Source organism: Electrophorus electricus, chromosome 7 (assembly GCF_041902795.1).
Source record: "Electrophorus electricus isolate QZ-2024a chromosome 7, ASM4190279v1, whole genome shotgun sequence".
NCBI lineage: Eukaryota > Metazoa > Chordata > Actinopteri > Gymnotiformes > Gymnotidae > Electrophorus > Electrophorus electricus.
The window spans coordinates 17,098,966-17,123,861 of NC_137503.1; the positions used below are offsets into that span (position 1 = coordinate 17,098,966).

The 24,896-nt window shown below is 37.4% G+C and overlaps 3 protein-coding genes across 3 annotated transcripts; 1 reads left to right on the top strand and 2 right to left on the bottom strand.

Annotated features, from left to right (window-relative positions):
- Positions 1-2,835: 2,835 nt before the first annotated feature.
- On the bottom strand, positions 2,836-15,343 carry ahcy (adenosylhomocysteinase). The gene is made up of 11 exons (XM_027010760.3): positions 15,185-15,343; positions 13,652-13,842; positions 12,973-13,048; positions 11,743-11,895; positions 11,259-11,371; positions 6,823-7,030; positions 6,567-6,654; positions 5,728-5,845; positions 4,755-4,949; positions 4,402-4,550; positions 2,836-3,752 (listed from the first exon to the last, which is right to left on the bottom strand). Exons 1-10 carry the CDS (start codon positions 15,210-15,212, stop codon positions 4,419-4,421), a joined length of 1,302 nt encoding a protein of 433 aa, XP_026866561.2. The 5' UTR covers positions 15,213-15,343; the 3' UTR covers positions 2,836-3,752; positions 4,402-4,418.
- A 698-nt stretch (positions 15,344-16,041) lies between these two features.
- Positions 16,042-22,054, bottom strand: chmp4ba (charged multivesicular body protein 4Ba). Its single transcript, XM_027010768.3, has 5 exons — positions 21,692-22,054; positions 19,004-19,181; positions 18,364-18,478; positions 18,064-18,190; positions 16,042-17,898 (listed from the first exon to the last, which is right to left on the bottom strand). Exons 1-5 carry the CDS (start codon positions 21,873-21,875, stop codon positions 17,831-17,833), a joined length of 672 nt encoding a protein of 223 aa, XP_026866569.1. The 5' UTR covers positions 21,876-22,054; the 3' UTR covers positions 16,042-17,830.
- Positions 22,055-23,545: 1,491 nt separating this feature from the next.
- atp5f1e (ATP synthase F1 subunit epsilon) lies at positions 23,546-24,486 on the top strand. The gene is made up of 3 exons (XM_027010764.3): positions 23,546-23,664; positions 24,078-24,202; positions 24,350-24,486. Coding segments are annotated over exons 1-3 (159 nt in total). The 5' UTR covers positions 23,546-23,632; the 3' UTR covers positions 24,352-24,486.
- The last annotated feature ends 410 nt before the right edge of the window (positions 24,487-24,896 follow it).

Consider the following 24,896-nt stretch of genomic DNA (forward strand, 5'->3'; position numbering starts at 1 on the left):
TCTACTTCTATCTTATTTTCTTCCACTAGAGTAGATTTTCAAGAGCATCTGCTTGTTTAATGCACATTACACAACTGTTTCTTGGCACTGAAGCAAGGGTCAGGTGCACAGGATAAAAAAAATCAGGTGCTTGGTATGGGGCAGGTGCTGTGTGTGTGTATAAATGTGTCCCTTCTCCAGGGTGCTGAGAGCACCATGACACTTGATGGGAGATTCAGGCAATCTTTGCAATAGATAATTATAATTAAAATGATAAACACAAAAGCATTATCAAAAAGGCTACTGTGAATATCAATGTGCAAGGTGTCACATTTTTAAAAAATGTGTTGTGTATGCCCAGCCTTGGTCTGGAGCCCTGACTCTGGTCAATTGTTTCAAACTCTCTTGCAGCTAACTGTTAATTAGAATGCTAACACAGGTAAATTACACATTCATGGGAGATCGTTACAAAGAAATATTGGACAGTGAAAACACTAAACCATTCTCACAACAACAAATGATGAGGCAACTTTTTAAAATTGTTTATAGGTGTATACTTTTATGACCAAGAAGCTAAAGAACATGACATATCATGGAAAATGCTAATATCACACCCCCCAAACACAGGAGTTTGATGCCCACTTGGACCAAATGGCACTGCTATACCAAGAAGACTTTGTAGAGAAATAAGACTCTGAAAAAGAAGTGTAATTGTATGTCTTCAAAATTTGTCAGGCAGAGAAAATAAATTCATTGGTGAGGGGAGAACAGCATTGTAACCCTCTCTGGATGTTGATCAATTATCTAAGCTCCTGCATACACACATTTCCCACCTGAAATAATAGCAAGCAAGCATTATTAAAATATAAACAGCCTACCTCAAGTCATGACAACTTCGGTAATGCTAGAAAACTGTAATTAAACTCCACTGACCACCATACTCCACACTAAAACAGGTAAATGGGTAAACACAAATAAATATTTGTGTTTTGGCTACACTGCCATTTTCAATGTATTTTCCAGAAGTTCTTCATCCACAATAAAACACATAAATTATGGAAGAAAATGAATGATGAGCCTGCATCTTTGTATCTGAGCTATGACTCCTATGTAATTTCCAGCATGGTATTTTGTTTACACACTGCAGTCATTTCAAATACCCATTGAACAAAAAACAATCCATCCTGCACACCAAACTGTAGCCCGAATATTGCAGAGCAGCTAAACGTGCAATTAAAAATATCTACTGCAGTAAATAGTTAACAATAGGTTCAGCCATTTTGAAATTTGTAATAACACCAAAAGCTGCATTTTCATAATTTCAAAATTGGAGAGCAGATTTGAAAAGATGCACTTTCAGTGGGGTAAAACATGATTTTAGTGTGGATGGATGGGCAAAATGTGTGAAAACAAGATTTTTCCCAATGTTTCCCCAATTTACCCTGTAATGGGGGCAGCACAGAGGGAGATAGAGGTGAGGATAAAATGAAGGAGTCTTTATTCTCCGTATCAAAAAACAGTAACAAGCTGCAATGCAGCGACAAAGAAAACAAAAGGTCGTTGAAAGCGTCTGGTTAGCATAGGGCTGGTGAGCAGAACGTTGCTCCAAGGTCCTCTAACGTGCAGTACTGACTTCAGGAACTTGTGGGCTTACATAAGACAGGGGAAACAAGGGACAGGTGAGTATGATTAATAAATGGGTGATTGGGACTGGGGCATGGTATGGTTCTGTGCAGCAGTGGGCATGTCCCTCCTGTTAGAAGACAGGCCTACCGTGACAACCCATGTTAGTGTGGACTAGAAGGAGGATCCAGAAAGGAAAAAATAATAATTCATGTTGTTGTGTTCACCTGCTTATCTGCTAGAGGTGGTGCTTCTTGAATCTTGAATAATGCACCTGTAAAACACCTCCACACATTGTTCTCCACTTTTCACAGAGAGCCAAACTAAATTGTTTGCATTTTCTTTTTTGTCTTTACAAGAACGGCAATTACTGTGACTGATGAGAAAGTTGTAAACCCATAAATGATTAAATATAGCAGTATTGTTTGACAGGAGAGTGAGACAAGCACTCACGCAAACCACATTCGGTTGTTTTTGCCAGACACTGCAGGAACATTGGCAGAGAGAAAACTACTCTTTAGGCCATTTTAGATGAGTGCATGCTATTTAACTTAATTATAGCCTTAATCCTAGCCTTCATCCCATGCTGATAAACCGCTTAACTGTGTTTTCATCAAAGTTCAACTGAGGGTGCAATGCTTAGTTTAATGTATCCCAGAAGACCCGGGCATGCGTTAAGCCATTCTTCCTCATTTTTATATATCACAGCACCAATTGACCAATTGGCTAAAGGATGTGTGTGCAAGTAATATTTTCTTTCCTTCACTATTGGTTGGTTTTAATGGTTGTATAACTTGCATTAATGCAAAATTAATTTGATGTGCGATCATCCATGTGTATCAATTATCTCTGCCCTTCTATTTTAACGCTAATGGACACTGCATTATTGACATGTTTGCATTGCTATATATATATATATATATATATATATGCGCGCAGTGTTTTAAGAACATGGAACTAAAACAGAGGCCTGATTTTTCCATACCCAGATTAAGCCTGGTCATTAAAATACGCATAGAAAATTATAACTGACAAAATAATTTAACTCAAGACAAGTTTTTATGCACAGGATGTCATCTTTTAAAGGTCCCAGATGTTACACATGGTTCCTATTGCTTTGTAATGGAACAGCAAGAGAAGAAAAAGAGGAAACCTTTAAAAAGTACATCCTTAGGTGTCTTAAGGGGTGTTTTTAGTCATTCAAATGCCAAATGTCTAATTACTTGCAGACCATTTCTAACAGTGACAACAAAGATTTTACTATGGCACATTCAAGGGACATCTCCACATTTTGAGGAAGACCAAATTACATTGAATCCATACAATCATAAAAGTCATTTCCACTCCCACATCTTATAAAAATATGACTGGAAACTCAATAGGTTCTCATGTAGTTTCATCCAACTTTCAAGCATTGAAGCAACACAAAACTAAATCCAGTTATTTTCACCTTTACTAAAATCTAGTGGATTTTTTAAGTATTTAATTTTGAAAATAAACCAAACCAACAATTTTACAGTATTTAAGTATAATCTAACAGCTATAGGTGCCATATTTGTGGTTCTATAAAAGCATCTTATTTTTAATAATTATAGGCTGCAGTTCAAATTGAACAGGTCCTCCGTGGCACTGTCCTACAAATGCTGTCTCAATATTAGGACATACAAAATAAGATTAACAAGGTCATGTCATTAGTTCTGCCCTGAAGAAATGAACAAGAAAAATACAGTTATGGAATTAACATATAAATATTTGTTGTCCCATTGTATATAACTAATTTTCAAATGTAATATTTTTCAAACATGATTTGTGTGCTGTGATAAATTTAACAATCCCATGCAACAAAAAATGCAAATGTTTATATTTGGTTTAAATGTTTTATTCTCTAAAGAATTACTGTCAAACAGGGCACGCAGTAGCGTAAAAGTATACTGAAATTCATAATAAAATACTATAAGTACATGTAATTTATGCTAACAGATATGTGCAGAAGATTAACTGAGAAGGATATGCCATTTGTGTCCTTGAAACCTCTGAGAATATAGGCTGCGGTTACTCATATTTGAATGATGCGCCATAATGGAACAGCCTTCAGTGACAGTGACAGTAATGGACCTTTCTCCAGCTGCAGCCTAAACTCTGGGACATACCTAACAAAAAGAAAATGCAAACAATACAAAACTAAAACTTTTATTTTATCTTAAAAAGGTTCTAATGAAACATAACATGCAATATTTCATGATGAATCCTTAAGGACACTCAGCATCCACTTTGACCAAAATCAAAGCAATGACAGTCAAACAATTAAAATCACATGATCATTCATTTTAAGAAACTTCCACTTTAAAACATTTATAGAGACAGCTTTCTCTCTCGTCATTGACTATCTTCCAATGTACCAAGATGCCGCACAAACAACTTTTTGGGGAAGGTATGAGGACTCAAAAGTAACCCAGAGAATTCACTTTGCTGGGTCCCAAGGGCCACTCACTTCAATGTGCATTGAATTACATTACTAGCTGCTGAAATCTTATAGCATTTCTCCAAAGTCACCAATTAAGGCAGGAAATGCTAGTGATAAAATTACCATTCAGAAGTCAGTGAAGAACTTGCTGAGGTCATAAAGACAGAAACACCATAGTCAGACTTTGCAGGCTTTCACTTTGTGTGAAAGACTAGAGTGAGTACTTTTAGAGCAACCTGGAAAAGCATCATATATGATAATTCAGGCAGAAAATAACTTCTATTCCTATGCATGGTCACTCTTCTCTGTCCACATGCTTGACTGTGGAGGCTCACCAGTTGGCAGAAGCTCCTTAGTACCGATAGTGGTCTGGTTTAAAAGGACCCTCATGGGGTAGGCCCAAATATTTAGCTTGACTCTCTGTCAACTTCGTGAGTTTCACACCAAGTTTGTCCAAATGGGCAGCAGCTACCTCCTCATCCAGCTACAATTATAAGGACAGTAGAGAAACAATGCGAGTGGAATTAGAACTACACAGAAACAAATCTAACAACCACAATCTTGTCATGTCATAACACTCTTGCATTGCCACATACTGATACACAGTCACAAACTATACTTTATTATACTGAAAATATTTGTGATGAAGACAATATGTTAAAATAAAATAAAAAACTATAAAAAAAACCTTTTTTGGCAGGAAGTAGACTCCAACAGGATATTTGTCAGGATTGGTCCAAAGCTCAATCTGGGCGAGGACCTGATTGGTGAAGGAGTTGCTCATTACAAAGCTTGGGTGTCCCATGGCACAGCCCAGATTCACAAGACGGCCTTCTGCCAGAACAATGATATGACGTCCATTCTTCAAGTGGTAACGGTCAACCTGATGGGGAGACAGGCAAGGTTATGAAAGGAACAGGTCAGTATAAATTAACTGATTCTTTAGGCAGCACATGGCATACAGAATTTTTCAAGAAAAGACTGGTATCTGACCTTATGACATATGACTATAATAATATATGACATGCTTGACCAATTAAATCTGTTTAAGTGAATTTTCAACCAAGAAATTATCTGCGAGAAATTGGGATTAATCAAAGTCCTGAAGGCCTCATTGATCCGTCAAGATGAGCTGGTACTTTTAATCACTGTTGTCACCCTAAACAGATTTACATTAGTTTTCCTCTTTTGTTTTTCCATAAGAAATTCTAGTTCATTTATTACTTTCAGCACTTGCTGTGGAGATTGCTGAATACATATTAACAAGTGGTGGCAAAACATAAATAAAGGGGGGAAAAAAAACCACATTCATCAAACGTACATTATTCAAAAGGTACCCTGTGACTTTAGGTAATTTTAGGATTCAAGTTCATGCATCCACAATGGAAACCTTAGACTAATAAATTATTTTAAAAAATTATAATGAAATAAATGCCATGTCTTTTATACTGTGGAAGGAATTTATGTTGAGTGTAGTGGGATTATGAACCACCAGTCAGTGCAATATTACTAATATGACATTATAGCCCAGTATCAATGATGTACAAGAGAACACTTTGAAAATACTTTAGCACTGTCAATTGTTACATAGCTGTGTCACAGAGTACATAAATACACAAGACAGTGCTCAATAACATGTTTTCTACGCCTCAGTCTACTACCTGAGGTTTGACATTGATTTTCCCAGCAGCATTTTGGTTCAGCCACTTCATGTCAATCTCACAATCAAAATGGCCAATGTTGCAGACGATGGCATCATCTTTCATTTGTTCAAAGTGTCTGGGGTGATTCAGAGAAAGACAGGAAACAAAACACATAAGAAAACATGCAGATAAAAAAAACATGAAAATTCTCAAATTCTTTACTATGGCCAGTTTGAGATTAAATCTATTTAAAGGGCCACTGTTTTTGGCTCTCCTACGAATGAGTCCCATCAACTGAGATATCCTTAGAGAAAGCCAATAGTTCTCACATCTGTACATAATATCTAACTGCAGTCTGTTCCCCCAGCTGCTGCACTTACCTATCCCTACAACTGATCACTGCGCTAGGGCCCAGACACACACTATACAGTCTACAAGCCACTGCCCATTCACACCTCTACCATTGAAAATATTCGCCACAAACGCCACACTAAGTGAAAAGTAACCCAGGCTTCACCTCGACTAAATACCAGCACACCCCACAAAGTATATATGGACTGCCTGTGTTTTCAATTAATATATTTTTCTTTAACTAGTCATTTTTCTATTACCTCTAAAATACTTGCATCAAATCACATGAAACAAAGATAAGTAGTAAGACAGAAATAGAATACAGAAACAGAAATCCATTTATCAAATGAATATCACATGCACAGACATGTGACCAAGACAATAACTTTCATCATTTTCTGGCAAGATGTAGATTTGTGTATATGCGCATATGTACATTCCATTTGCCTAATGCTTTGGGATATGCCTGCTGAGGTTGATGTGAACATTATTTGGAGGTCACACACCTGCCCAGGATAATATCCTCACAGCCAGTAGTTGTCACAAATATATTTCCCTCCTTGCTGGCCTCATCCATTGTTGTCACCTCATAGCCTGTAAAGTAGTAAGGGTAAAGGATTCAAATCCATTTACCAATTACACTGCATCTTTCCCTGTAATTTTGGGAGTTTGGGGTGGGGGAAGGCATACAAATATAATAATTGAAATTCACTTCAAAAATCTTTTTAAACAATGTCAATGTCAAACAAACAAAACAAGCACCTTCCATGGCCGCCTGCAGGGCATTGATGGGGTCGATCTCGGTGACAATGACTCTAGCACCAAAGCCTCGGAGAGCCTGGACGCAGCCCTTACCGACATCGCCATAGCCAGCTACAACAGCTACCTTGCCAGCAATCATCACGTCTGTTGCCCGTTTGATGCCGTCAATAAGGGACTCACGGCAGCCATACAGGTTATCAAACTTACTCTGGGGCAAGACAATATAAGGCAAGATGTATCCAAATCATCACAGAGTAAATACTGCAACTAACAGAATGCCAATGTATTTATAAGACATTGACTCAGTGGCACCATCTCTGGTTGGGATACCCATGTATTCTTCCCACTGGATACCTCCAATGATTACGAAAAATGACCCAAATATGATAATTTGATTAAATCATTCTTTTGGGGCTGCATTTTGGGGAATTTTAGGTGTTTTTGTTTGAGATTAAGATTTGTGTTTTTGTCACCTAGCCATCAGCCCATAAAAGGCTTTATTGTTACACAACACTGGGAGAGGTCAAAAGAAAAATAAACTGCTGATACTGAACTTCCCATTTTCCTGTAATGTATTTTAATCTTTGTTTATAATGCTTAAGAAAGCAATCTCAAATTTAGTTTGTATCTAACCACACAAGAGAACATTTCATACAATTTATACTTATCTAGTATAAAATCCCTTCAGAAGTGCACCTATAAATTGCTGCAATTTATTTTTCCTTTCCGGTTTCACTGATTAACATTTTAAAAAATATTCTAAGTCGCTTCAGCCACTAATGATTCTCAAACAATGGCACTACAATCCATTACACAAATTCTGACATATCTTATGACTGGAGTTTCAGCCTGGTAAGAATATATTAAACAAGTACTTGGGAGTTTTATAAGCAGGATCATGTTTTATTTACCAGAGATCTCACACTGCGCTACCTACAGATATACCGAATTCACAAAACATGGAGAATGAACTATACTTCAATTAAATAAATAATAATAAATTAAAAAAAGGATGTATAAAATAGAACAAATGTATTAAAAGCAAGATTTACATTTATGGCATTTAGGTGGCACTTTTATACAAAGCAACTTACAATTATGACTGAGTACAACTTGAGCAATTAGTGGCAACTTGCCAGCGGTAGGGCTTGAACAAGCAACCTTCCAATTACAAGTCAAGTACTACTGAGCTACCACTGCCCTATGTATGAAGGGTGAGAATAGGGTTAAGTAGATGAGAGGTAATGAGATGGGTAATGAGAGCCAGAGCTAGTGAACAAAATGGTCCTTTCTCATTCTGCAAGAGTTGATGGCTTTGAGACTTCTGCGGAGTTGGAAGACGTGGTGTCCAGGGTGAGAGGAGTCTTATGATTTTGCCTGCAAGCTTCATAAAACTGCTGTTGTAAAAGGTCCTGATATTACATTTTACATCCGCTAATCCTCTCTGAAGTCCTGCTTATGAGCTCGATTTGGGCTCGTTCCTGTCAGGAGATGGAGGCAAATGGATTACTTTCCTGGAACTTCATAATCAAAACCAAAGATCCATTGGTGTGGAGATGGTGTGGAGAGGCGTCACCCCATGTAAACCATTTCTAGTCTTTAGCATCAGGTGGTTGAACTGCACCAGGACATCAGTTGCTCAATTTAATTTCTGCAAGCATACTCGTTACATTTGGATATTAGGCCAACCTCCCTGGTGGCACCTGCAAACCTTAGGATCTGAGATTGTTATCCTTCATAGAGGTCTTATATGTTATCCCAGGCATACCTGCTTCATCCTCCCTTTCAAGAAATCTGAGATCTGAATCAAGAGAGACATCTGCATGGGTTTGAGCATGGTGTTGAGTTCTGTGATCATGTAGGCCTGTAAGCCTTGTTTTTTTTTAGGTACATGGATGATGGGCTTTAAACCATGGGAACAGAGCAGATGTCCAAGGAACTGTTGAATATCTAAGTGCTTTAAGGTGGATGAAAGTACTAGTTTAGACCATGGAGTGTTCCAACATCTAGCCTCTGAAGAGCCTGTAGACATACTGGCTTATGCTTAGATGTGGAAGTGGCAAAATAAGGGAATTGAGTTTGGATAGAAAGGGCAACGTGGAGGTGAGTGAGTATGAGGCTGGAGTTTGCACTTTCAGATCTGCAAGAGCACTCAAGTCATTAAGATGCATTTGTTACCCCCGACCTGTCTATGACCTCCTTAAAGGCCATTTCAGACTGTTGTTGGGCCATAAACAGCAAACTATTTTTTCAGCTTTTCTTAATATTTTTCTGTTGCTGCAATCCCCTTCTCCAACCTCTGTGTAGAGTACTTTGCCAAAATTAGGCATACCTCCATTTCCCCTCAAAGCTGTCTAATTTTGGCTGATGGTACATCACCCATACTCTAGAAAGACAAGTACTTTCTTCACAGAAACTAATGTATTATATCACAGTAGCAGTACATTTGTTCAGGCTGTTTGGGGACAACCCAGTCTGTGGAGTCAGAGCAGTGTTGTAACTCTCAAACATCTCTTGGTTTTTGCCTGCGCGTTACAATGAGGTGAATGACGCTGATCAGCACATGAGAGCCACTCACTTGATGCAATGTGTGTCTTTTAACAGCAATTTTGTAGTGGTCCATATTTGTCCCTTCCTTCATGGCATGAGTAACATGTCTTTTCCTAGGACACTTCTTTCATCAGGTTAGCACTGTTAAAGTCTTCCAGAGTAATAAGTCTGGCTCTTTTTCATTCCATAATGAATGCAAATTGTAGAGAACCGAGATGGTATGTAGGAAATGTAGGAAATTCTTGTTGCCTATAATGCATGAGTGCCCCAGCACACCTTCCTCTCCTTTATCTTCTCATAAGATTAACTAAGGGAGCCCACTGTGAGAATTTTCACAAATCTGTGAAGGTTTGGAAACAAACTGAGGAATAAATGTAGGTGGACTGCTGTGCTGAGATCAGCAACTAATCCTTGCACTGAGGCAGACATTAGTGGCACTATCTTGAAATAACAAAAAACCTATTTCTTTTCCACTCAATCAGGCTGAGAACTGTTATAATTCCACTCTAGTGGATATTTGTTGTCTTAACACTATCGGTTTCTCCAGTTTTCTTTTGCACCAAAGTCTGCACCAAATATTTTAACCCTTTTTTGATAAATGTTTTGCCAGTTTTCTACCAAAATACCAAAAGCTAGCCATCACTGATGCACTCCCTTCTGCTGTAGCACACCACCATCATGAATATGGAAGGCTGAACTGACGTCCTCTAATCCAGTGACTCCCAAACCTTTTCTGCAGTGCCCCTTTTGTATATAATATTTGAGCCCCCCCCCCCCGAATACCCCACTTTGAGAACCACTGCTCTAATCCATGTGAAAATGCCACTGTTAACCGGTCAGCTCTGCAAAGTAAAAGGTAAATATCATCACCTCTCCTCATTTCATCACCAAGAAATATTTGCTAATCCAGAATGTTAAGCATTGTCCAATAGTACAGTAGTAGTAGAGAGTAAAAAGCTTAAACCACCAGCAGAAATGTCCTTGCACAGGGGTGTGAGCATTACATCTCCCAGAATTCCACAATTTATGGTCACATATGAAATCCATCAAATCTCTATATATGTAAAACTTGGCTCTTAATGAACAGTGACATCTGTCTGTCGTAGCCTACATTTACATTTGGTAGATGTTCTTATCCTGAATGACTCATATTTATACATATTTTTTCAGTATGAAAAAATGACCTTGGTGCACGACTGCCTGCAGTCAGTCATAGCCCACATGGTTAATTCAGGTTACACATTTAAATTCTTGGCTGGATTAGTATAAAACATCTCTGTTCTAAGGAATCAGTTTAAGTTTAGATGTGTAAAAGGTAACAACAATCAATGTGTAACCAGGCAGATGTTCTAATAAGATAGCATATCTCCTACAGAGGAGTGGGGAAGGGGTTTGGTCACCTTTCATAACCAAAGAAGAGTCAGTAATGTACTAATTGCAAATTTGGTATCCAGATGACAACAGGAAATATTACATATACTTTGAGACTTTCTACAGACATCTGCACACAAATGTGTGTTTTGATCGAAATTCTATTTTCACATAATCCACACCTTTGGTGCTACAATATTTGGCACTATGGTCAACAAGAAATTGGCTAAAATACTTTGATTGTCCTCTTGGTTAATACATGATGTTCCATCTGCAATGACATTCCTATGCAAATATCCATATTTCAGCACTCAGCACCATATCTGTCTACCCTCTGAACAAAGGTTATGCAAGAGATGTCTATAGAGCTACATTTCAGATTCAATTTTATGTGAAAATGCTAGTAAAATGTTAAATGTGTAAACATGGTGATGTACATGTTATTACAAAGAGGGATCTGATAAAGGAATATATTTGTTTACCATGAATCTGATGCACTAAAAAGTTGGAAGTACCTTAGTAACCGAATCATTCACATTAATGGCAGGAACTTTGAGTTCACCAGTCTTCATCATCTTATAAAGGTTGTGAACCCCAGTAGTTGTTTCCTCAGACAGGCCCCTGATTCCTGCAAAGAAAAATTCAACAAGTTGTGGACTACCACCACCTGGTGGTCATAAAAAAAAAATCTCTAAAAACTGCTTCAATTATGATAAATATGGAACACAGAAACAGAAAGCAATAAACTTCAGCATAGGAGCCAAATCCAAATTTTAGCAGAAGTCATTGAACATCTATAAATATAATAGTTTTTCAATAATGGACAAAAAAAAACCAAAAAAAAAAACAACAGCGCTGATTTTATAAACTTACCAATGCACGGCTGACATATGAGCATGCAAATAAAAATGGATAATAAAAGTACTGCACCTTTTGTTTGGGTATCGACGTAGCAGTGGTATCTCTACCATGTAGTGGTACATAAAGTTTACAATTTACCTTCTAATAATTTTGGGTATTTTTGGTGAACAAGATTGGTCAGGTCTCCTCCATCATCCAGGATCATGTTGAGCGGCTGGCCATCCTTGAAGTACAGGGTCTGCTCAATACACCACACATACTCCTCATCTGTCTCCCCTTTCCACGCGTACACTAAAAATACAGTTGATTATACATTAATATGACAGACTTCACAGAATCAAATATGTCAACTCTATTGCTCACAATAGTGTTTACTGATTCAATAATTGATCTCTGGACTGAATGCCTGGTGGGCTACTGATGAACAGTATTGCAAGCCCAAGGTACATTCAGGCAACTAATGTAAAACTCACTAGCACAAACAGTACAAGGTTAAGGTAAACAAATCTGACCCTAGATCAGGATACCTACTCAGCATGGCTTTGCAAACAGGACAAGTATATAGCAAGAACGAAGTTCGACATGATAGTCACGTTTTAAATAAAGCTGGATTTACCACAAATATTCAAAACATGCCTAGTTAGGCTTAACTAATACCACAAAGGCAGAAACCAAAAGTGAACTCGTGCTTTAGCCTTTCACATTACAGTAACAAATAAAATAGTTGTACTTAATGTTTCCTTCAGGCTTAACCTGCTGAACATTAAAGATAAAACACAGAATGTACATTACAATCTAACTTGCTCATGTCATCTTAAAATCAAACAATGGTAGTATTAAGAAGGGTAGAGGACCATCAGTTAAACACTACAGTTAGCTTAAATGGAAACAATAACAGCCAAATGGTCTGGTACTTCTTTACACAAAGTTCCCCGAGTTGTCCATCTCAGCATAGCAGGCAACTATGACCTTTCAAAATAATTCCACTGGCCTGTGGAAAGCCCCCATTATTTTTGGGGGTTGGTGCTCTGCAGTCAATCTGGCAAAATCTGCATATGTCAAGGTCACATTTTATAAAATATTAACATGAAATTGCATGTACAACTATTATAAACTCATATCCATGCATAAAACTCTTGTAAATGCAGACTGCAAGCAGGTTCAGTGATATATACATAGCCACTGTGTGTATACAGTGCTCAAGATGTAACAGCAGGTTCAGTGGTTGGCACACACACATACACATACACACAAACACCAGGAACACCAGTCTGGGCAGGTTCAGAGTTGTATATATACACACCCACCAGGAACACCAGTCTGGGCAGGTTCAAAGTTGTATATACACCCCCACCCCCAAACACCCACCAGGAACACCAGTCTTGGCCATAGCAGCTGCAGCATGATCCTGGGTAGAGAAGATGTTACAGCTTGACCACTGCACCTAGAGTTGGAAGGGAGGAAACAGATAGAGTAGGGAAAGAGAGAATACAGGAGAGAAAGAAGGAAATTTAAAAAAAAAAACTGGCAATATTTAAAATCTTTACTGGTTGTGCATATAAAGCTCACATTGAATTGATGTGCCACTCAATTTCCAAAAAAATTCCTCTTGCTTACTGAGAGCAAGCACAACTAGTTATAATCTGCTAAGTGTACATTTTGTCCTAAAATTGAATGGCCTTGTGCAAGGACATTCCAAACCCACAGGCAAAACAGAGTAACAAAGGGGCTGAAACATGTAATGAGAGATGATGTAATGATAATAATAATAATGTATATTATTATTATTATTATTATTATTATTATTATTATAATACTCCATTAAACACCAATACCAAGATTTCAGAATATTGACCTTGGTATAATTCCGTCTTTTTTCCCCATTTAATTTACATATATGTGAACAAATATAAAGGGATCTGTTCAGGAATCAAAATGTACTTAAATTTCAAAATGGTATAAAAGGCAATGATTTAATGGCCTTCCCTGTCCGGTTTAAACATAGGTGTTGGTAAAACCATCCTGAGTATGCATTGTTTAATCCCACCTCAGCTCCAAGAGCAGTGAGCGTCTCAATAAGCACAGCTGTCTGTAGGGTCATGTGCAGGCAGCCAGCGATGCGCGCTCCTTTCAGAGGCTTAGACGACCCGTACATCGCCCTCATCTTCATCAGACCTGGCATCTCGTTCTCCGCAATGTCAATCGCTTTACGCCCCCACTCTGCTAGACTGATATCAGCTGAAAACACAAACTGGTTTAATATAATGTTTACTTACTCATTTAAATGAAAAAGTCTGACCAAGCCTGACAACTTTAGCAAGACATTAGAGTGTTATAGCAATGCTTCACTCAAGGAAGAATTAGCTAAGATAATTTTAAACATGGAAATTCTCAAAAACAATTTACTGTAAAAAAAGATGCTAACGAGCAGCAAGATGAGTTTCGTCCTAAGTAGATACAGTTGTTAATTTACACAGACAGACGGACAGACACACACAGGATAAGGCCTCTTTAATATAAAGTAGAATCATCTGTTATTATTACTAGTATTACATGTGTGTACTTGTTATTATAATGTGGATTATTCAGAAATAAGGCCAGCCCTTATTTAAAAGCCAAGCGTCGTAGTCATGCTTCTGAAAACTGAACTTTGGACCATCAAGCCAACTGTGCAAAGTTCAACTAACACTCTGGTATTTAAATACAAATATTGTGTCAAAAACAAACACAGAAGCTGATCAAGAATATAGCAATCAACATTTAACCAAAAAAGCAAGTGGCTTTGTCGGCTCTAAAGGGGTCCTGCTTATTTTAATATGCTGATTGAGTTAACCACTGAGGTTAACCAGTTATTTAAACATTTAACAAGGGAGAAAGAATTGTACTGAATTAATTCAATTTTAAAATCCCTGCCTAATAATATGTGTCAGCCCAATGCGTAAATGTCATTCAAGAAATGCTGTGAGGCACTTCAGAGTATTATGGGCATGTAGTTTATTGACGTCGCGCCCCTATATGCACAAGAGAAGTTTGTACAAAAAGACTACAACTCAATATGGCTACCTCAACTCTTCTAAATGAATCCATGCTCTCCAGAGAAGTGACCAAGTGTTATGCATGCGATATGTGTAATGTAAAATGCGTATGCATCTATACACATCTCGTCTACTCTTCAAAAGGAATAGCCTAAAGTACACAACAATTAAAGTGTAAGCCAACTAGCTGGCTAGCTAGCTAAGTTCATTCACTGTGACTGAACTATAGCTGCTAGCGGTGCAAATGCCGTATGGCCAGCTTCATTACCATGTGGTAGCTGGCTATCTAACTCCATATCTAGCTTCCCCAAATTCTCTGAATATCAAAACACATTGCGTTAACTAGACCAGTCAGAAAACGTTTTAAAAGTATGTCTATAAGGTGCCCTTCTACACCGTCACGTGTTCCAGTAACATCTAGCTAACTACTGAAGCTTTGAATTTAGCTATGCTAATCTAGCTGTCTAGCTCTTAGGAGTAAAACTGAATGTTCTATGATTAATATGCATTATACGATTATTGTCCACCAGTTGAGACATACTGACCAACTTTGAAGGGCAGCTTGTCAGACATGTTTTATTCTTCTTGTTGTGGCTGGTTTAGCTGAAATGAGCCCAGTCCGAGTACTGCTAGCGTTTTGAACAGAGAGGGAAATAACTACATCGGGAACTTGATTATAAGTAGCCTGGCTAGGTAAACCCGCCTCGTCGTAATATTCATGAGATTATGGTTCCAGGTCTCAGTTCTCGTTTTTTGTTGGTGTGGCGACAATAAATATCAACCAATTAAACGTGGAAAGTAGGTGGTGGGTGTGTTTATGGTTTATGGTAGGTGACGTATTTTGTTAAAAAATGGGATTAAGATACATAATTACCATCAAAATAGCAGCAATGTTTAAAAATTAATTTGAATGTTGAGGGTTTTTTCAGTGTTTTTTTTGTCTTGTGTTCCTCAAATAAATATTACTGGATTATGTGTATCAGGCAAATTATAGGCTTGTTTCATTTTACATCAACCAGCTATTTGTGCAAAACGTTTTGTGTAAGGTAGAGCCACATTTAAGTAATAAACATAAGTAAAATTATCACAAATGTGATGCTATTATTTTTACCACTCACATAGTATTTATAGGTGGCAGTCCCGTCGCAACACATTAATATTCACATGGTTGAGTGCTGAGCACGTTTGTACAAGTAGTACAGGATTATCAGGTATGGCAGTATTGCAATGGATTTTAGACGTCGCTGTCACTGCTGTGTTGAACAGCAATTTGTCTCTGACCAAAAAAAAAAAAAAGGAAATGACATATAGAAAATGTGTACTTCACTGCAAATTTAACTACCTCTCCCTCTTTAACTACCTCACTGCACCATGTGAAAAAGAACCAGCAGGAAATACATAATCAATCAGTGAAAAATATTTAATACATTTTAATAACAGTATTAATAAATCTAACATGAAAACATACAAATTATAGATACTGCCTGTACAATCACATTGCATTACCCCATAAAGCATGTACAATCAGACTTTCCGTCAATTTTAATGATAATGAAAACCATCAAAGTGTCACTGCCAGCTACTGAAAGTATGCACATAATGTACCAACCAGTATATTACTAGGTGGAAGCATAGATCAATGGACTAGGGGATACTTTGAAAGGATACTTCAAATTTTGCCAGTTTTCTGATGACAACTAATGACATTGGAAAATCATAATCATTTCATATACTACCAACTGATGCATTCTAAGTTTTAATAATTTAAAGGAGAATTATATATGTTGAATCTATTTTCACTCAAATAAATTAGGGTCAAATCACCAAGTTTTCAACAAAATCTAAGAAAAGGGGATCATTTGGCAAAACATTTAATTTAGGTATAGTTAGAACATTGAAAGGCAAGGCAGGAAAATGTAAGAATGCGAGGGTGTATATGGGAAAACAAGAGAGTCCCATACTCGCAACCAATCAATCATCAGAAAACAAGCTCTTCTGAGCATGACAAAATAAACTTAAGTGTCATACAGATGTATTTATTTCTTTCTCTTTCCATCTCAGGGAACATATTAACAGGAACAGTACATTTTATATAACAAAAATGTAACCTTTGTACCAGGATGAACCTGAGAATATTAAAGTAACCAACTCCACAAAGTAAAACATGATATTAAATCAATCTGCACCACCACCATCTCTTGCAAACCTGTTCAAACACACTCACTTTTCTATCAGACAAAAATAAGCTTGTATTTCATTGGAGATATACAACTCTTATCCCACAACGCAAACCATTTCTAGTGTTAGCAGACTTTGGAGATTATATTTGTATACATGCTCTCACACAAGCATTTCAGAAACATCTGTTTTCAGGGATAGGAGAGAATATATTTTCAATTACTCACAACCAGCACATAAAGAGCTCAGTATGCCTTTGCTGTTTTTGCAAAGTACACATCAAACGTTTGATTTTAAATCATAGTGCCACCTAATGTATGTCCACGGTAGAGGGACTAAAGAAGAAACAAATTTTGTGTATATGTAAACACAGATTTTATTTTCGTTTTCATTGTATCAGCATGATGTGAAGTGTACCTTACAGATACTCAATATATTAAGTTAATTATAGAAAATTAGTGTTCTTTTAACATCGTGTTAATAATTGGGGAGAAAACAAAATGTACAGCACACTTTTACTCCAATCAGAATATTGGAAGGTCAATGCAGATTGTTTGTGGACATGCATGTCTGCAAGGTGGATTCAACTCTGTTGCTCTGCCAACAAAAGCATTATTCTGTGCATGGACAGAAGATGCTTTGCCAGTTAACAACAAAATGTGGATAAATGCATCAAATATTAGGGGATCACAGAAAAACAATTTTACATTACATTAAGCCTTTTTTTCTTCTTACGTCTTCTGTCTTCATGGTTCACAGATGAAGCCACAGCACTGAGAGATGCACAGCCTTCGCTTAGATAACTTGTGCTGACATTAAAAGCATGGCAAGTAGCATTTGAATAGTAGTATTTGTGGCTGAAGTGGTGTTTGCTTTTCTCTTGTCTATTCATGAAGAGGCTACTCATCTCGGTTCCAAAGACTTCAATCTAAACTATAAAGTCCTCCCGGTTCCAACAGTTGTACATATTTGTGTGTGGGGTGTATGCACATATGGATGTAGAACAGCAGTTGTTAATTGGCTGCCCAGGCCTCCAAATCTTTCATGTCATCTTCATCTTCTTCTGCTTTTTGATGCTTTGCTACAATTACAAACACAAAACTTTAAATTTGCAACAATTCTATTATCTTGAAGCTTGCAGTACAGGACTGTAGTAATCTATGTATATGATAGTAATATGTAAATGCCACCATGTTGTGGAACATTAAGTACAAGTGCATGTAGTAAATACTATTAAGAGAAGTACCTGGTCTGGCAGGTAAAGATGTGGAGGGCACATTTGGCAGTGGTACATTCTCTGTGCTTCCAATCTCCAGAAGGTTCTTATCCAGCTCCTCCTGTTCCAGCTCCTCCAATTCAGCCAGTAGCTCATCCTAGAAAAAGATTAAACACACAAAAACGCACGTGCACACACAGTAAGAACAGCTGGAAATGAACCATAACCATAACAGTGCTCATCTTTTATTAAAGAAAAAAAAAAAACATGATGAAAGAGATGTTAGAAGTTGGGTATGTTTAGAATGTCTTGTGGCATGCTCCATCTTACCTCATCAAACTCCTCACCAAAACCAACAGGTTTTGAAATTGCATCTGAGATTTCCTGTGCCAGTTCCTGCTGTTCCGTGATGTCTTGCATTAATTCATCCACTTTGTCTATGTCCCTGAAGAACAACAGGAAACAAAAAAGACACATACATATATACATACATATATATCTATATATATATATACACACACACATACATACACACATACATACATACATACATACATACATACACACACACACATACATACATACATACGCACGCACGCACGCACGCACGCACACACGCACGCACGCACACACGCACGCACGCACACACATACATATACATACATACATGCATGCATACATACACAATTTTGATTCTGAGCATCTATATGGCTATAAACGTACCCACAAAAAAGATTAGGCAAACTGAAGCCCCCTAGCTCTGTGGTGGTTTTTAGAGCTGAGCCCTTTCCTCAAAACTAATTCACTGATATTCGAACTTTGTTGCTTCAGATATGAAATGCATTTAGAAAATGTAGCAAAATAAAGAGCAAATTGCAAATAGACTGCTTAGACTTCAGAATGCAATACTTAGCAGTACAATTTACAAAACCTCTAATCAATACAGGAGATTAGATTATTAACCACCCACATGTTATCATGAGCAGCCTTCATGGCCTTTGCAGCAAATCCCATGTTCTTGATGACCTCAGTGTTAGTGTTGGCATTCTCCAGCGCCTCCCTCTGGAATTCAATGGTGGACAAGGTTCCATCGATTTGAGCCAACTGCTTCTCATATCGCTTTTTACGCTTCAATGCCTGCAGGGCAGCTGTTTCAAACCAAAGAGGACAAACCAATTATTAAAGTTTTTATACATATATATTTAAAATATTCAAAGCGATGACAACTCCTTAGTGCAAATACATTTTATGCCATCATATTCCTTCACTTTTATAGTCAACCCAATCTGACTGATACCCAAGATATAAAAGATGTGGGCTTGAGAAAAAAAAAAAAATACTGTACACATTTTGAGTTTATTTTATACACAGTTTGATTATTCACACATGTAACAAATGAAATAAACCTTGATTACAACCACTTTAAAAGAGTTTCTAACTTCTAATTTCATAATTTGGAGATATCAATGTGATCAAAAGCCAAAAAAGCCTAAAAGCCTGATATCCACAGTCTGCAATAAACACAAGCACTGTCATCAGCACACCAGTAAATAAGGAAAAGATGACAAGACAATTAACAGGAGATGTCTGAGCAGACAATTAGTTGCGGACAAAAAAAAAAAACAGCTCCCAAATCAATAAATTTCATTAAACTCATTAACTGTATTTTCAATAAAATCACAAACATTAATTAAAACTTTTAAGCAAGAAAAGAAATGTCAATATGGCTTCATGACATGGATTTTAGTGATTGGTAGTTCTACTTCAAACCACAAGAGGGCCCATATTACACGCAATACTCTATAGATGAACCTTTCTCAAACTCATAGGAGCTACAGTAGCCTAAATTTAACATGATCTGATTAGAATTCATAAGCATAAAAGTAGAGTTTACAATGCTCTATAAGGCCATAAAGAAACCATGGGCATAGAGAAGGTGAGCCATGATAGCAATCATTATCAAAAGAATTTAGAAAACTAAGATTAATGCTTCAGTATGAAGGCACTATTTATTATCACTATTCCATAACAGGCACTTGAGCAGATATTTGTCATATTTGATTAACAATATAATGCTGAATGAAATAAAAGTGCAAAGGAAAATGCCAAATTGAAAAAAGAATAGATGCATTTGTAAATTTCTACCCCACACCTGCCATTTTAATATATTTTAGGGAAAACAAATAAGCATCACATTAAATAGGCTACATGCCCAAATCTTTACCCACCCTCAAAAATGACATCAATGACATTATAAAGCTAAATCGTGATTTTAATAAGAAATGTCATAAAATAGTAGTAACTGTTTTATATTCAAAGTGGAATTATTGACTCATCTACTTACAGCTTTTTGTACAATTACATCTTAAAACTGTGAGGCACCCGTTTGCTTGCACAGATTAAACCAAATTAAAACCAAGTGCTAAGAAGTAGTGATTTAAGAACTGTCTGCAGTTTCAGGCACCTGAGTGAAAATTTAAGCATGTATTTAGCAATTATTCAACCATTTTAAATAGATGATGTGTTAAAATAATGTGTCATGAAAATAAACACACACTACTACATCAGTCACAAAAATTAACTTGGGTATATATTAAATTTTTTGACAAATCTGAATGGTACAAATCTTCAACCACAAACTCCTCCTATGTGGTATGAATAGAACAACATATCAGATTTCTGCAGTTCTCAAATTTTGCCTCCAACATTACAATAAAGCATTATAAAAGGCATAACTTGACAAGTAAACACATGTGGCTACAATCAAACTGATATTTCTCACCCTCCCACGAGTGCAAGACTCATTGCTGCCATTGCTTATTTGATTCCCATTCAGTAATTTCTCAATATCATTTATTTCTGCTTTTCAAAAAGCACTGCTTGCAAACAAAATATTGCTTCTATTTCTGGATTCAATTTCTAAGTTTTCCTTGCTCTACCATTACTTCGGCCACTTCTGGAGACAAGAAAGAGCCTGCAAAAATAATTTCTGTTATTCTATACCACAAAAAGAAGGACGTGCTCCGTCTACAGTAACATGGCGTGAATCCATATGCCAAGCACCGGTAACTTGTGGGTCTTGTTAAATGATCTTGTTAGTCTTAGCGTGATAATGCAAGACAGGTAATTACCATGGACATCCTGTACTATAAATCTGTAATACATTCTTAAATATGAAAGAAGAACAATCCGTTCTAAATGCCACGTATTGTTTCTTTACTAACTAGCTATACTACACGGGGTCATCTTACTGTCAAATTAAAAAGTAACGTTAACACAGTTATCTAGCTCAGCCTTTTACACCAGCAATTAACAGCAATTAAGCCAGCTAGCTATTTTAATAGCGCATTCCCTCGCTAGTAATGTTACAAATATGGTTTAAAACGGCATCTCTCGAAACTAGCAAATTAGCTATCTTAGCTTAGTACTACTACCTTAGTACTACAGGTAAAATGGCAAGTTAAATTACATAGCTAATTAGCTATCATATAGCTAGATAGCTAATTAGCTATCATATAGCTAGAGTTAGCTAGCTATCTTAGCTATCTAATGTTAGCAATGCTACCTAGCTAACGCTAGGTAGGTAGTAACAGAGCTGTCGTTACTTCCTTCTCCCTGGCAGGTATCTAATTTAATATTAAACCCACCCTGACCTTACCTCTTTTGTTCTTTGTGCCGTTTCTCTTTGCCGTGAGGAGTTCCTGGTCAATCTTCTTTTCCAAAAATTCCTGTTTCTTAGTCAACATATCCTCTGTATCTCGAAGTCGCTGGATAGCCTCTTGAGGGCTGGGAGATTTACCTCCTTTGCCACCGCTACCAAACAACTTTCCAAACAAAGACATCCTGGCTCCTAATTAGAATAACGAATGTATTTTTTCTCTAAATTCACAAAAACTTTTTATTTACTTGTGACCTTAAAATAAATTCAGTAATGTATAACGGTGGCCTCTTTCTGTCACTGACCAAACGGGGATGGGGTTGTTGTTGTTTCTTCTTCCTCTTCGCTAACCAGGCCTTGTGACGATAAAACGTCACGCGGACGTGACTCACGTAGTGATATAACCGAACGTGCGAGCAGCGTAGACTTTCGGCCAATCCAACGCACAATCTACAATATCCAGTATTTTCCCCCTTTGCGGCGGACTTACATGTGCGTTCCGAGAAAGTCTGCAGAGAAGAAGGGTTAATTCTGTCATTCGTGCAGGCCATACGATTGCTAATGCACACTTTTTGCGAGCGTAGTCTTCTTGAGATGCAGATATCCAGGATTTGACGACATAAACGAAAGAAGTTATTTCGATTACAGATTTTTAAATCAGTTTAATTAATACGTTATCTACTAACATATATGTTGAACCTTAGGGCGCTTTTTAAAAAATTTAAATTGACGTATGATCTTCGTTAACAGCTGTTCTTTTCAGCTGCTCTTTGGGGAGAACGAAGGAGACGTTCTTGACAGCCTGCCATAAATCCATTTTACTCCTCAGGTGAGGAGTCACTAGAGATAGACATCGTCGCGTTAAATGCACCATTCAATGTTCATAGTTTTGACAGAGATCTACTACTCTGGAGAGTTTATAACAGCACACTTGCTCTAATATTCAGATGCCCCTGAAAGCTTTTATTACCTGGATCAAACATGCTAGAATAAGGTTGGCACTAAACTGTGCAGGATGGTAGATCTCCAGAATCAGGATTTGGGACCCCTGCATTAAAGTGATTTAGTTGCCGTAAATGACCTACATCATAGTTTGGTAACTTGATAGCCTGAAGTTAGAAACTGTTCTGTCACCCATTTGTCCTAAACTGGATGTTATAGTACTCCCTACAAGACAGTAGCCTGGTAAACTGTGTTCTTGTTAACTGCAGTCCACTGTGATTTTGTGAACCTTCCTCAGGCGTTTTTAATGACATCTACTGTAAGGCTGGAGGTTTGTTGGCAATGATGAGCACTTCTGGTCACAAGCAGAGCCAGACATGCTGCCAGTGAGGATGCTCTCAGTGATGCATCTGTAGATGCGGGTGAGAATATTAGGTGCAGCAAGTAAATCTTACAGAAACTGGGCAGATCTTAGTTTATCAAGCTAACAGCTCTGTTTGGGCAGTGGTAGCTCAGTGATTAAGGTACTTGACTAGTTAGGTACTGGACTGCTCGGGCAACCTAATCGCACACAATTGGCAACCTAATTGTGCAAGCAACCCACAGAATAAATTAGCAGAGAATTCCCATTATATTGTGCTAGTCCATAGTGCCATATGTTTTAAATTCAAACGACCACGATCAAATATTGCAATACATAAATTGTATTGAAAATATATGTGGGTTAAACATTATGTATAAGAATAATTTAATAATAAGTTATTAAATTATTTAATAATAAGTAATAATAAGTTATTTAAGAATAACTGAAGAATGGTTCAAAAAGTAGGGATGGTCTCCCTATTTAAGTGGCTGACGATTGAATGACATTGAAACTAGCCAGTTAAAAATAAGACTTTGGGTGATGACGTCGTTCCGTTTTTGCAGGGTTTTTTTTTCGCCCTTGGTAGCTACTTGTGGTTGGAAGCTCTCATCCGGTGTAGCATATTCGCCAGAAAAATGGTTTCATATTGGAGACAAGCAGGGCTAAGGTATGTTATTAATAATAGTCATTACCAAGCAGTAGACTGTTTATATTCAATAATAGCAATGTCGATGTCCTACGTCCTTAGAAATGCCTGCGTACACATGGCTAATTCGGAGTTTAGCTAGCAGGGTTACAAGCTCTCAGCTAGCTAGCTAGCTAGCTAGCTAAAGAACCTTGGCCGAGCTCATACAGAATTGCATTAATATAAAATGGTCTTTACACGGGCGTGTATCTAAATGCGTAGCTGGGAAATCTAGACAATTCAGATCTAAGTCATACAGTCATAAGGTCATACAGAAAATTAATTTATGCATTTTGCTCAACACAGATACGGAAAGATTTACCACCTTACTCGGGTAAAGCTAGCGTTACTGCATTTCTTAAAATTATTTTGCTAGATAACGTTTGTCTTTTTAGCTATATTAGGTACTCGGCAATCTGCGCCAGGGTCGTACGGGCAGCCCTGAAACCCCAGTTGAAAACAGAGGCTGTGAAAAATGCCGAAGCCAGCGTGAAAGTCACTAAATTGAAGACAGTTTCATGTGAGTATCTGTTTAAGCAAATGAGGATGATATATACATTGCAGTAACCTAGCTATTTGCCCACCAAGCGGTGCGCTAAATGTCAAGAGCCTGCAGTCGTTGTCACCAAATTGGTAGGCTATAGCTCAATTCTCTTTTTCTTTGTAGGAGCTGTGACGGAAACCTATTATCCAAGTTTCATGGAAAGATTAAGGATTAGATATTTCCACCCCACCAAAAGATGGTAGAAGACTTTAGTTTAACACAGTTTATCCATTTAATAATAAATTATGATTAATCCCAAATGTCTCCTTTCTCGTTTATGCTCAACAGCGGTCGCAGTTTTGCTTGTGGGAAATGTATTACTCCAAAGAATGTTCAGATGATGTCTTTATAATAACAATAGTATAAGGCTATTTGTTAAAATGACATTCGCATTCAAAATCAGTTTAACTGTTTGTTTGTTTTTCACAGAAAATTGCAAGGAATTAAACTGTAATACCATGTGCAGCAATGCAGATATACATGCCAGTTTTTAAGTATGCCTTTCTCAAAGCCATGATGGTTTTTGTCTAATTTATCTGCAGCTAGACTTAACTAAAGTCTGTTAAGGGAAACTGTCTTCTGTGCTGCTTATCAATATCTGCAGAGTTGGTGCTGTTTAATCATGTCCTCTCAGGCTGCAAGTCAGGAGAGGGTGACATGCCAGTTCTGA